At 36.8% G+C, this 13,326-nt stretch overlaps 1 protein-coding gene across 1 annotated transcript in view; it reads left to right on the forward strand.

The window, feature by feature from the left end:
• COPB1 (COPI coat complex subunit beta 1) overlaps positions 1-13,326 on the forward strand; it is a 48,933-nt gene that overhangs the window by 18,059 nt on the left and 17,548 nt on the right. The window contains exons 13-16 of the mRNA XM_053560149.1: positions 963-1,123; positions 1,961-2,081; positions 12,497-12,724; positions 12,878-13,057. Coding sequence (XP_053416124.1) covers positions 963-1,123; positions 1,961-2,081; positions 12,497-12,724; positions 12,878-13,057 — 690 coding nt within the window. The remainder of the gene's footprint in view (positions 1-962; positions 1,124-1,960; positions 2,082-12,496; positions 12,725-12,877; positions 13,058-13,326) is intronic.

Below are 13,326 nucleotides of genomic sequence, written 5' to 3' on the forward strand. Positions count from 1 at the left end.
GGCCAAAAACTACAAAAAAAAAAAAAAAAAACTGGCAGTATTTCCCATCCAATTGATGCTATGGTAGAATAGAAAGTACATGAATTTTAAATTCAGCTGATCAGTAAAAAGAAAAGAAAGAAGAACAAGGAATGAATGAACAACAGCCTGTTTGTTGGGAGACTTGGGTCCTACCTAATCTTGGCTCTGCCAGTAATTACCCTGTTTCCCCGAAAATAAGACAGTGTCTTATTTTAAGGTGTGCTCCCAAAGATGCGCTAGGTCTTATTTTCAGGGGACGTCTTATCTTTCCTGTAAGTGGGTCTTATTTTCGGAGGATGTCTTATTTTCAGGGAATCTGGGTAGCTCTGGGACCTTGAATATAAGTTCCTTAGCCTAACTGGATAAGGGAATTAAAATAGGTAATTCTTAAAGACTCTTAGAGGTCATCAATTAGGTACTAGTCTAGTATTAAGGAATAAATACATAATAGTCTTTTGGTTATTGCAAAGGTAGTTGAAGTTATTATGTAAATAAGTCAGATTTACTTCATTTTAGAAGGATGAGTGCAGTTGTGGTTAATATTTCAGAGATGGGGTGGAGAAGAGAGGAATAAGGCTTAGTGAACATGTAACACTTTGTGTTAGTCCCCATCTTGTACATTTTTCTCTTAACTTACGTGGAAAGAATTAAGACTTCTGTTTAGCAGATTAAGAAACTGAGGCTTAAAGTAGTTAAATTAACTTGCCCAGAACAATACAACTAATAAATTGCAGGGTAAGAATTCAAATCAAGAAGCATTTAACTCCAAAGCCTGTCCTTCCCACTACATTATCCTGAGAAGAAAAGAAAGTCAAAGCAGAGTTCCAAGTTCCAAAAATCCCATTGAGAGAATCTTCTTCAGATAGATAATTGAATGTTTAAATATGATTTTGCTTGCTATTGATATTATTACTAAATTGATGTTTCCCATTGACTTTCAGATTCCAATTGTAGAGTCAGAAATTAAAAAAGAAGCTGGTGAATTAAAACCTGAAGAAGAAATAACTGTGGGACCAGTTCAGAAATTGGTTACTGAAATGGGTACCTATGCAACTCAGAGTGCCCTAAGCAGTTCCAGACCCACCAAGAAAGAGGAAGACAGGTAATTTATGGCACTTGTGCTCTACCAGCTATACTACTTTTATTATTACACATATATATAAAACAGTCAAATGATTTCTTTTCTTTTATTAGTTTGCTTTTGTGACCAAAATGAAAATCTTTGTTATTTTAGGTACTTGAAAGGAGAAAGATGTTTATGTTTTCCCTATAGGAATTATAGTGATAGTTTTTAATCCTCTGTCCCTTGCAACTGTTTTTTTCAAAATAACTCTGCTCTGTTTAACCCAAAATTATTTTACTCACATAGAAAACGCTAAGTTGAGGTAACTGATAATATTTGAGTTTTGTTGCCTAGTAGCATCTGGAAATATATTTTGAAGTTTTTCGATTACTAATTGTTGGATTAAATTTTTTATTTACTATCCATTTTCATAGTTAAGATGATGAAATTTATCCCTAAAACTTTATCAGATACTTAACTGTACTCTAGGCATTGTGCTAAGTAGTTTATCTTTAAAAACTATAGAAAACTATAGCTCTTTGCAATAGAATGTATTATCTCCATTTGACAGAAGAGGAATTTGAGACTTAAGCTTGTAACGTAGGTAAGTTGGGATTTGAATATACCCCATTAGCTTCAGTACATACACCTTTATTTTCTGTTTCCCTATTCAGTTGGCATTTGCATCATTTGAAGTTTTAAACTCATGTATTCTTTTTCTTTTTTTTCCCTTCTGAGAGCTAAAGAGTTAACTGAGGTCCTTATTACTGAAGGCAGTTAGTAAGAGTATTTAATAGGCTTATTTGAATCATTTCTACAAAAATGGCACCTGCTTAAGATGTTGGTGGATTTTCATTTTCCTTGATTGCTTTTCAGACCTCCCCTGAGAGGGTTCCTTCTGGATGGAGATTTTTTTGTTGCTGCCTCCCTTGCCACAACTTTGACCAAGATTGCATTGCGCTACGTGGCTTTGGTTCAGGAGAAGAAAAAACAAAATGTAAGTTAATTTTTTCTACACGTTTCTGACAAATATTAAGCAGCTACTTATATGCATTGAACAGTAAAGGACACAAAAGTTAATGCTAAAGTTCCTATCATGAAGGAGCTTGTGGTTTAATAGGGGAAATAGATACATTAATATAATATTACCATAAAATTGACAAAGTAATACAATAATAATACTTTTATTACCATAATAAAAGCATACTCCAGTGGAGGAGTACGAAGTCACTTCTATTTGTAAGGATTATTCAAGGACCAGTGAGGAAAATGCTCTCTCTCCAGCATCTTCATCCAGTCGTGTTCTGCTTTAATAAACTATTCTTTTTATAGTCAGAGTTTATACCTTCATCGTAGTTTCTGACCATTTTGACTATATACTCATTCAACTGACTGGATAGAAAATATAAAAAATAAATAATAACAGTAATAAAAATACAAATCAAAAAAATAATACAGTATAGCAGCTATTTATATAGAGTGTTTATAGGCTTACCTTACTTGGCTGCACTTTGCATATACTGCACTTTTTACGATTTGAAGGTTTGTGACTATCTTCAGTTTGTAAAGTCAAGCAAGTTTTTTCAACAGCATGTGTTCACTTCATGTCTCTGTGTCATGTTTTGGTAACTCTTGAAATATTTCAACCTTTTTCCTCATTATTATATCTGTTGTGGTGATCTGTGGTCAGTAATCCTTAATGTTACTTTTATGATTCCTTGGGGGCACAGCAATGAACTATGCCCACAGAAGATGGCAAACTTAACTAATAAATGGGTGTGTCTGACTACTGCACCATCTGGCCGTTCTCCTGTTGCTGTCCTTGTCCTCAGGTCTCCCTATTCTCTGAGAAGCAACAATACTGAAATTGAGCCAATTAATATTCTTGCAGTGGCCTCTCAATGTTCTAGTGAAAGGAGAAGCTGTAAGTCTTTCACTTTAAATCAAAAGCTAGAAATGACTAAGCTTAGTGAGTAAAGCAGATCAAAAACCAAGATAGGCCAAAAGCTAGGCCTTTGTGCCTATTAAGTTGTGAATGCAAAGGAAAAGTTCTTAAAGGAAATTGAAAGTGTCACTCCAGTGAACACACACATAATAAAACAAAGCAGCCTAATTGCTGATATGGAGAAAGATTTAGTGGTCTGAATAGAAGATGAAGCCAGCTACAACATTCTCTTAAACTAAAACCTAATCCAGACCACCCCCTTTACTCTCTTCAATTCTATGAAGGCAGAGAGAGATGAGAAGAAAAGTTTGAAGCTAGTGGAGATTAGTTCATGAAGTTTAAGGAAAGAAGCCGTAACCTGAAAGTACAAGGTGAAATAGTGAGTGCTGATGGAGAAAAGCTGCCAAAAGTTATCCAGAAGATCTAACTAAGGTAACTGATGTAGGTGGTTATACTAAACAGCAGGTTTTCAAGAGAGATGAAACAGCCTCTATTAGAAAAAGGTGCTGGCAGCGCCTGTGGCTCAAAGGAGTAGGGCGCTGGCCCCATATGTTGGAGGTAGTGGGTTCAGACCCAGCTCCGGCCAAAACTGCAAAAAAAAAAAAGAAAAGAAAAGAAAAAGGTGCTATATAGGATTTTCATAGCTAGATGTCAATGGCTGGTCTCAAAGAGAAGGCTGACTCTCTTGCTAGGATCTAACGCAGCTGGTGACTAAGTTGAAGCCAATGCTTGTTTCCCATTCTGAAAATCCCAGGGCCTTTAAGAATGTTGCTAAATCTGCTTTACCTCTGCTCTGGAAATGGAATGACAAAGCTTGGATGGCATCACATTTATTTGTAGTCTAGTTTACTGAATATTTTAAGCCCCCTGTTGATACTTAGTATTCAGAAAAAAGATTCCTTTCAAAATATTACTGCTCATTGGCAATGTACTGTCACCCAAGAGCTCTGACGGAGATGTACAAAGAAATTAATGTTGTTTTCATGACTCCAAACACAACATTCATTCCTCAGCCCATGCAGCAAAATGATTTCAACTTCCAAGTCTATTTCAGAAGTACATTTCGTAAGGCTGTAGCTGTCATAAACAATGATTCCTTGATGATTTGGACCAATTAGATCAAAAACCTTCTGGAAAGGATTCTAGATGCCATTAAGAGCATTTGTGATTTATGGGAGAAGGTCAAAATATTAATATTTAACGGGAGTTTAAAAGAAGTTGATTCCAACCCTCATGGATAACTTTGAGGGGTTCAAGACTTGAGCGGAGGAAATCCCTGCAGATGTCCTGGAACTAGTAAGAGAACTAGCATTAGAAATGCTAGAGCCTGGGAGTATAACTGAATTGCTGAAATCTCATAATAAAACTTCAGCAGATGAGGAGTTGCTTCTATGGATGAGCAAAGAAAGTAGTTTCTTGAGATGGGATCTACTCTTGGTGAAGATGCTATGAATCTTTTAAAATGACAACAGAGGATTTAGAATATTTCATAAACTTACTGGTAAAGCCACAGCTGGGTTTGGGAGGATTGACCCCAATTTGGAAGGAAGTTCTACTGTGGGTAAAATGCTATTAAACAGCATTGCATGCTACAGCAAAATCTTTCATGAAAGGAAGAATCGTTCGATATGGCAGACTTCATTGTCTTATTTTCAGAAATTAGCAGTCAGCAGCATCAACATGGAGGCAAGACCCTCCACCAGCAAAAAGATTATGACTTACTGAAGGCTCAGATGATCATTAGCATTTTTAGCAATAAAGTATTTTTTTAATTAAGGTATGTATATTGTTCTTTTAGACAACGCTGTTGAAAACTTGATAGATTACAGTATAGTGTGAATGTAATTTTTGTTAAGTACTGGGAAATCAAAAAGTTCATATGACTTGCTTTATTGCAGTGGCCTGGAATCTAACTCATGATATCTTCAGAGTATGTATGTATCTGGTATTAGGTATTATAAGTAATCTAGAGATGATTTAAAGCATGTGGGAGGATTCGTGTAGATTATATGCAAATACTGTGCCATTTTATATGAAGGAATTGAGCATCCATGGATTTTGGTACCCAAGGGGGATCCTGGAACCATCCCATGGAGAGAGAATTGTATTTCCATTCACTCCAACCCCCCACTCCTGTCCTTTGTGCTATTGTGATCTATTTTGTACATCTGCATGTCATGTCATAAGCCCTGTGGTTCATTGTTGTTATTTTTGTTTTAAATAGTCATCTCTCTCTTTTTTTAGCAACTTTTTTTGGGTTTTTTGGTTTGTTTATTTGTTTTTTCAGTGTTTGGACTGAGATGGGGAGGGGACATGCTTGTATAAGAAGTTGAGAGTTGGGAGCCTGGGAAAATTCAAGTACCTTCCTGGGTTTTTAAAAAAAATTTTATTGTAAAATATATATTACATTTAAATTTATCAATTTATATTTTTAGAGTTAAGTTCATGAAGTTAAGTACATCACACTGTGGTGCAGTCCTCACTGCCATTCATCTCCACTGCTTTTTCATCAACTCAAACTGAAACTTTGTACCAAGTAAATAACTCCCCATTCCTTCCTCCCTGCAACCTCTGGTAACCTGTTCTATACTTTCTGTCTGTATGAATTTGTCTATTCTTAGTACCTCCTATAAGTGCAGTCATTTCAGTAATTGTCTGAACTTATTTCACTTAGCACATTGTCTTCAAGTTTCATTTCCGTGCTTTTAAGGATAAATAATATTCCATTGTGCATACATATGTATCATGTTTACCCATTCATCTATTATATCGCTGATTATCTTTAAAAGCTTTTTTATATGAGAAAAAGTTATATATTTACATACTTAACACTTATGATGCTTTTTATATGTTATATACTTAACATGGTGCTCTTCATTCTTTTGTGTAAATTTCAATTTTTTTTTGAATTGCTTGCATGCTTACTGGTTGACAGGCACTGTTCAATTCCTTCACATGTTTTAAATTTACTTGATCTTTACAACAAGCCTATGAGGAAGATATCATTATTATCACAGTTTTGCAAATGAGAGTATCCAAGTTTAGAGAGGTTAAATAACTTGTCCAAGTATAGAGTAAGCAAATGGGGGAGCCAGAGTTGAGCTGGGGCCTCTGCTCCAGAGTGAGCTCTGAGCCACTCAGTATGTTGTTCCTTGATTACAGGGACATTCTGGCAGTTCAGGGTATCAATGGCAGGGAAGAGGCATATGAATCAAGAGGTTAAGGATTTTATACCAAATCCAACTAGAAGCAATGACTCCTGTCCCCCATTGAGGAGGGCTTTCTGGAGAAGCAGACTTCCAACTGGTGCAGGTCAAGTGGAAATGGTGTGGTGAGGAAGAAAGAGTCTTCAGGTCTGGTATCCAGCCAAGGGTGGTGGTGGGGTGTCTTAGAGCCTGAGAGGAACTTGAGTCAGGCAGATACTTCACCCTGGATGGGAGAAAAGGTCCCCATGTGAGACATGGGGTGGGCACCCAGGAAGGAGAAAGAGACCTTCTGCAGATACTGCAGGGCATCTGCCACCTGCTGGGTAGGTGGGTGGCCTCCTCCTGTCACAGTTATGGCTGGATGAGGGGACCTGTATAGGTCTAACCTACCAAGCAGTGCTAGGTTCTCACAGGAGTCATGGCGCCTACCCCTAGCCATGACATCATTCCTCCCCTGCACGCCTGAGTTTCCATCTGATACTTTCTTTCTATCTAAATAACTTGATCTTTCTTATAATGTAGGTCTGCTGGTAAAGAATTCTCTCAGCTTTCATTTGTCTGAAAGTCTTTATTTTGCCTTCATTAAAAAAAATAAAACATCTCTCCATGGTAGAACTTGTAATGTTTTTCTTTCTTTTTTGCCAGGGCTGGGTTTGAACCCTCTACCTTCGGCATATGGGGCCGGCACCCTACCCCTTGGAGCCATAGGCGCCACCCTGTTCTTTTTTGTTTTTTTGAGACAGGGTCTCACTGTGCTGTCACCTAGGCTAAAATGCAGTGGCATCATCATAGCTCACTGTAACCTCCTCCTGGGCTCAAGTCATCCTCCTGCCCCAGCTTCCTGAGTAGCTGGTACTATGGGTACATGCCATCCTGTCCAGCTAATTATTTTATTTTATTTTTCTTAATTTCATTTCTGATATTACTGAAATAAACAATGAATGATATGAAAACTATGACCACAGAACCTGCTTATGGTTATAGCATCCAAGTAAAAATCTTGTCAATTATTGTGGTAGAAGTAGAAACATCAGAAAATAGAATTATACTATAAGACAAAATAACAGAAATCTTTCCCTCTTCCAAACAGAGTTTAAGTTGGCTTTTATCTGTGAAACACTTTTTTTCCTTAGTAGTGATAATTTTATGTTTTACAGTAGTACAATTTCACTTAATAGTATATTTTCCTGTGTTATTTTAAACCTTAATCACAATGATAATATTTAATAGTCACATAATACTCCATTAGTGTATGATTTCTTCATTTACCTTTGATATAATTAGGCATTTTCATTTTAGAATATGGATTTTTAAGGTTTTTTTTTTTTAACTTTTGTCATTAAAAAAAAAAGCCACAAATGAAATTTACAGAGCCAGGTAATTTACAAGCTCTCTTATCAATTAATTTTTATTTATGAGTAATAGTTTACTTTCTAACTCTCTTGTGGGCCATTGTGTATTTATTCAGATCTGATCACAATGTTACCTTCTTTGAATTATGCTTTTTAAAACTCTCCAGCATTCTTTGTTTCAAAGTCCAATTTGATTTTCTCTCATGGAGTGCTTGCATCACTTCTGGTAGTTGTGAGATTATTTACTGTTATCTGTTTAAAAGAACCAAATTTCTTATATCTGGTTATAAAGTTTTTTCTGTTTGATACAAAGGAGAAAGACATTGGGTTGTTTATTGCCTCCCTGGCACTCTTTCATTTTCAGGGGTGTCCAACTTGTGGCTAACAAGCTATGTACCAATTATTTGAGGACTGTTTTACTTACCTGTAATCAGATACTATGAAAAGTATGTGTACCTTTTTTTTTTTTTTTTATTGTTGGGGATTCATTGAGGGTACAATAAGCCAGTTACACTGATTGCAATTGTTAGGTAAAATCCCTCTTGCAATCGTGTCTTGCCCCCATAAAGTGTGACACACACTAAGGCCCCACCCCCCTCCCTCCATCCCTCTTTCTGCTTCCCCCCCCCATAACCTTGTCATTAATTGTCCTCATATCAAGATTGAGTGCATAGGATTCATGCTTCTCCATTCTTGTGATGCTTTACTAAGAATAATGTCTTCCACGTTCATCCAGGTTAATACGAAGGATGTAAAGTCTCCATTTTTTTTAATGGCTGAATAGTATTCCATGGTATACATATACCACAGCTTGTTAATCCATTCCTGGGTTGGTGGGCATTTAGGCTGTTTCCACATTTTGGTGATTGTAAATTGAGCTGCAATAAACAGTCTAGTACAAGTGTCCTTATGATAAAAGGATTTTTTTCCTTCTGGGTAGATGCCCAGTAATGGGATTGCAGGGTCAAATGGGAGGTCTAGCTTGAGTGCTTTGAGGTTTCTCCATACTTCCTTCCAGAAAGGTTGTACTAGTTTGCAGTCCCACCAGCAGTGTAAAAGTGTTCCCTTCTCTCCACATCCACGCCAGCATCTGCAGTTTTGAGATTTTCTGATGTGGGCCATTCTCACTGGGGTTAGATGATATCTCAGGGTTGTTTTGATTTGCATTTCTCTGATATATAGAGATGATGAACATTTTTTCATGTGTTTGTTAGCCATTCGTCTGTCGTCTTTAGAGAAAGTTCTATTCATGTCTCTTGCCCATTGATATAAGGGATTGTTGGCTTTTTTCATGTGGATTAATTTGAGTTCTCTATAGATCCTGGTTATCAAGCTTTTGTCTGATTGAAAATGTGCAAATATCCTTTCCCGTTGTGTAGGTTGTCTCTTTGCTTTGGTTATTGTCTCCTTAGCTGTACAGAAGCTTTTCAGTTTAATGAAGTCCCATTTGTTTATTTTTGTTGTTGTTGCAATTGCCATGGCAGTCTTCTTCATGAAGTCTTCCCCCAGGCCAATATCTTCCAGTGTTTTTCCTATGCTTTCTTGGAGGATTTTTATTGTTTCATGCCTTAAATTTAGGTCCTTTATCCATCTTGAATCAATTTTTGTGAGTGGGGAAAGGTGTGGGTCCAGTTTCAGTCTTTTACATGTAGACATCCAGTTCTCCCAACACCATTTATTGAATAGGGAGTCTTTCCCCCAAGGTATGTTCTTGTTTGGTTTATCAAAGATTAGGTGGTTGTAAGATGTTAGTTTCATTTCTTGGTTTTCAATTCGATTCCAAGTGTCTATGTCTCTGTTTTTATGCCAGTACCATGCTGTCTTGACCACTATGGCTTTGTAGTACAGACTAAAATCTGGTATGCTGATGCCCCCAGCTTTATTTTTGTTACTAAGAACTGCCTTAGCTATACGGGGTTTTTTCCGGTTCCATACAAAACACAGAATCATTTTTTCCAAATCTTGAAAGTACGATGTAGGTACTTTGATAGGAATGGCATTGAATAGGTAGATTGCTTTGGGAAGTATAGACATTTTAACGATGTTGATTCTTCCCATCCATGAGCATGGTATGTTCTTCCATTTGTTAATATCCTCTGCTATTTCCTTTCTGAGGATTTCATAGTTTTCTTTATAGAGGTCCTTCACCTCCTTCGTTAGGTATACTCCTAGGTATTTCATTTTCTTTGAAACTATGGTGAAGGGAGTTGTGTCCTTAATTAGCTTCTCATCTTGACCGTTTTTGGTGTATACAAAGGCTACTGACTTGTGGACATTGATTTTATATCCTGAAACATTACTGTATTTTTTGATGACTTCTAGGAGTCTTGTGGTTGAGTCTTTGGGGTTCTCTAAGTATAAGATCATGTCGCCAGCAAAGAGGGAGAGTTTGACCTCCTCCGCTCCCATTTGGATTCCCTTTATTTCCTTGTCTTGCCTAATTGTATTGGCTGGAACTTCCAGCTCTATGTTGAATAGTAAAGGTGACAGAGGACAACCTTGTCTGGTTCCAGTTCTAAGAGGAAAAGCTTTCCGTTTTACTCCATTCAGTAAAATATTGGCTGTGGGTTTGTCATAGATAGCTTCAATCAGTTTTAGAAGTGTGCCACCTATGCCTATACTCTTCAGTGTTCTAATTAGAAAAGGATGCTGGATTTTAACAAATGCTTTTTCTGCATCTATTGAGAGGATCATGTGATCTTTATTTTTGCCTCTGTTAATATGGTGGATAATGTTTATGGACTTGCGTATGTTAAACCAGCCTTGCATCCCTGGGATGAAGCCTACTTGATCATGATGAATGGCTTTTTTGATGATAAGCTGTAATCTATTGGCTAGGATTTTGTTGAGAATTTTTGCATCTATGTTCATGAGTGAGATTGGTCTGAAATTCTCCTTTTTGTTTGGGTCTTTTCCTGGTTTTGGTATTTTTTTATGCTCATCAGCTGTCATTAGTGTTTTTGTATTTAACGTGTGGCCTGAGTCATTAGTGTTTTTGTATTTAACGTGTGGCCCGAGACAACTCTTATTCCAATGTACAGCAGGAAAAAAAAGGTTGGACATCCCTGATTTTATGACATTTCTAGCACATACATTTCTTTGTGTAGAACTGAGTTTTTCTCTGGTATCATACCTTTTACCTAAACAATTTGCTTTAACTTTTCTTGTAATGCAGGTTTGGTAGCAATGCATTCTCTTGGTTTTTGTCTAGAAAGTCTTTATTTCTCTTTACATTTTTGAAAGGTATTTTTGTGGTTACAGAATTATAAGCTGACAATCATTTTTCTTTCAGTACTGTAGAAATAGAACTCCATTGTCTCCTGGTTTTCTGATGAGAAGTCTACTGTCATCTTATGCCTCTGTGTGGAATGTGTTCTTTTTTTCTCTGAGTGGTTTTAGATTTTCTCTTTTCACTGAGTTTCAGCATTCTGATTAGGCTATGCCAGGGTGTGGGTTTTTTTGTGTTTCCTTTGTTTATGGTTTATTGAGCTTTTTGTGTTCATGGGTTTATAATTTCCATCAGTTTGAAAATTTCTCAGTCATTATTTCTTTAGATTTTTTTTTCCTGTCCCCTCCTTGTTTCTCTGGCATCAATATCCATGCTCAGAGGATTGTTACACTTACTATTCTCCTGGTACTTCCCCAGGCCTCCAGAAATTTTTTATGCATGTATGCAGATCAAAACTCAGCCAAAGGCAATTTGGCAAGGGCTTAGAGCATACGTGTCAGTATATTGCTTTAGGAGACTAAAAAAGTAAGTTAGAATTTGCTTGTGGAAGATTATGAATAGCAGGCTAAGTAATATGGACTTCAGTATAAAGGCTGAGGGGGAAATCATTATAGAGTAAAATGATCGATGTAGTATAAAAATTAAGATAGCAGAAGCAGGTGATCACTCTTAGCATTAGTATCATCAGTATCATAACTGACATTATGTACCTCCTGCTGTAATACAATTAGAAATACAAAACATTACCTATGTAGTATTCTAGGCAGAAGTATAAGATATTCTATAAAACAACTGTCTAGCACAGTGAGTTGGAAGGAAGGAAAGGAATGGAGGGGACGGAAAAAAGGAAAGAGAAATAAAATAAATCGCCTGGGTTCTTTTAGGATATTCTATGAAACAACTTCTTCCAGTGAGTTGGAAGAAAGGGAGGAAGGAAGGGGAAGAGAGGAGAGGCAGAATGAAAAGAAATGAAAGAGAAATAACATAATTGTCCTGGGGTCTTTTAAAAGCCAATGTGATAAAAAACAAAAAGATACAGACTGCTTTAGATTAAAAGACACTAAGGAAAACAATAGCCAGATGAACTGCATAGAGGTGATCCTAGATTTAAAAAATAAAATAAAAACATTTTGAGATGATTTAGGAAAATTTATTTGAATTCAGAATATAGTTGATATATTTTAGGATTGTTAAATTTCCCAGGTGAGAAAATGATATTGTCGTTTTATCAGAATCTGTCCTGCTTCTTAGGAGATGAATGCTGAAGTATTTGTAAGGTGAAGACTGACGTTAATGTGTTCAGCCAAAAATAAGTGCACATTCCATAGAAAAGCAAACACGGCACATGTTAACAGTTGGTGAAGTGTCTTTCTTTTTAACTTCTCTATAGTTAGGATTAAAAAGGATAGCACTAGCATGTGAGGAAGTTAGAAAAGACTAGAGAAGGGAAAGCAGTTAAAAAGCCATTGCTGTCTTCTAGTTGAAGGTGTGTGGAGGGAGGTCTTAGGAAGGAAAGAGAAGATTGCAAAAAGGAAAGTTTGGAGGTAAAATCTGAAGGATTTGCAGTCTTATTCATGTAAAAGTACAAGGTTAAGTATATTTCTCGGATTTTGAGTTATACTAAAGCAATATTTTTGCAATTGAAGAGTCATAAAACAACCCATTTCTCTACTTTTCTAGTCGTTCGTTGCTGAGGCTATGTTGCTTATGGCTACTATCCTTCATTTGGGAAAATCCTCTCTTCCTAAGAAGCCAATTACTGATGATGATGTAGATCGAATTTCCCTGTGCCTCAAGGTCTTGTCTGAATGTTCACCTTTAATGAATGACATTTTCAATAAGGAATGCAGACAGTCCCTTTCTCACATGTTATCTGCTAAACTTGAAGAAGAGAAATTATCTCAAAAGGTAAGATATATATGATGAGGCTATAAAAGTGACTTTTTTTAATTGTTGATTTTTCAGTCTTTATATTTGAGGACTGCCTTGATTAAAGGCCTGTAAAAAGCTATCTCTCTGTCTATATTAAAAAGAAACTTAAGTTTTATTTTCTCAACACAGAAGGAATCTGAAAAGAGGAATGTGACAGTACAGCCTGATGACCCCATTTCTTTCATGCAACTAACTGCTAAGAATGAAATGAACTGCAAAGAAGATCAGTTTCAGCTGAGTTTGCTGGCAGCAATGGGTAACACACAGAGGAAAGAGGCAGCAGATCCCCTAGCATCTAAACTCAACAAGGTAACAATATGTCACGTACATTGTAAATTATTTATTTTTTATTTATTTATTTATTTTTGAAACAGAGCCTCAAGCTGTCGCCCTAGGTAGAGTGCCATGGCATCACAGCTCACAACAACCTCCAACTCCGGGGCTCAAGCGATCCTCCTGCCTCCTCCTCCCAAGTAGCTGGGACTACAGGCGCCTGCCACAACGCCCCGCTATTTTTTGTTGTTGTTGCAGCCATCATTGTTGTTCGGTGGGTCCGGGCTGGATTCAAACCCGCCAGC

This window comes from Nycticebus coucang, chromosome 14 (assembly GCF_027406575.1).
Source record: "Nycticebus coucang isolate mNycCou1 chromosome 14, mNycCou1.pri, whole genome shotgun sequence".
In the NCBI taxonomy this organism is placed as follows: domain Eukaryota; kingdom Metazoa; phylum Chordata; class Mammalia; order Primates; family Lorisidae; genus Nycticebus; species Nycticebus coucang.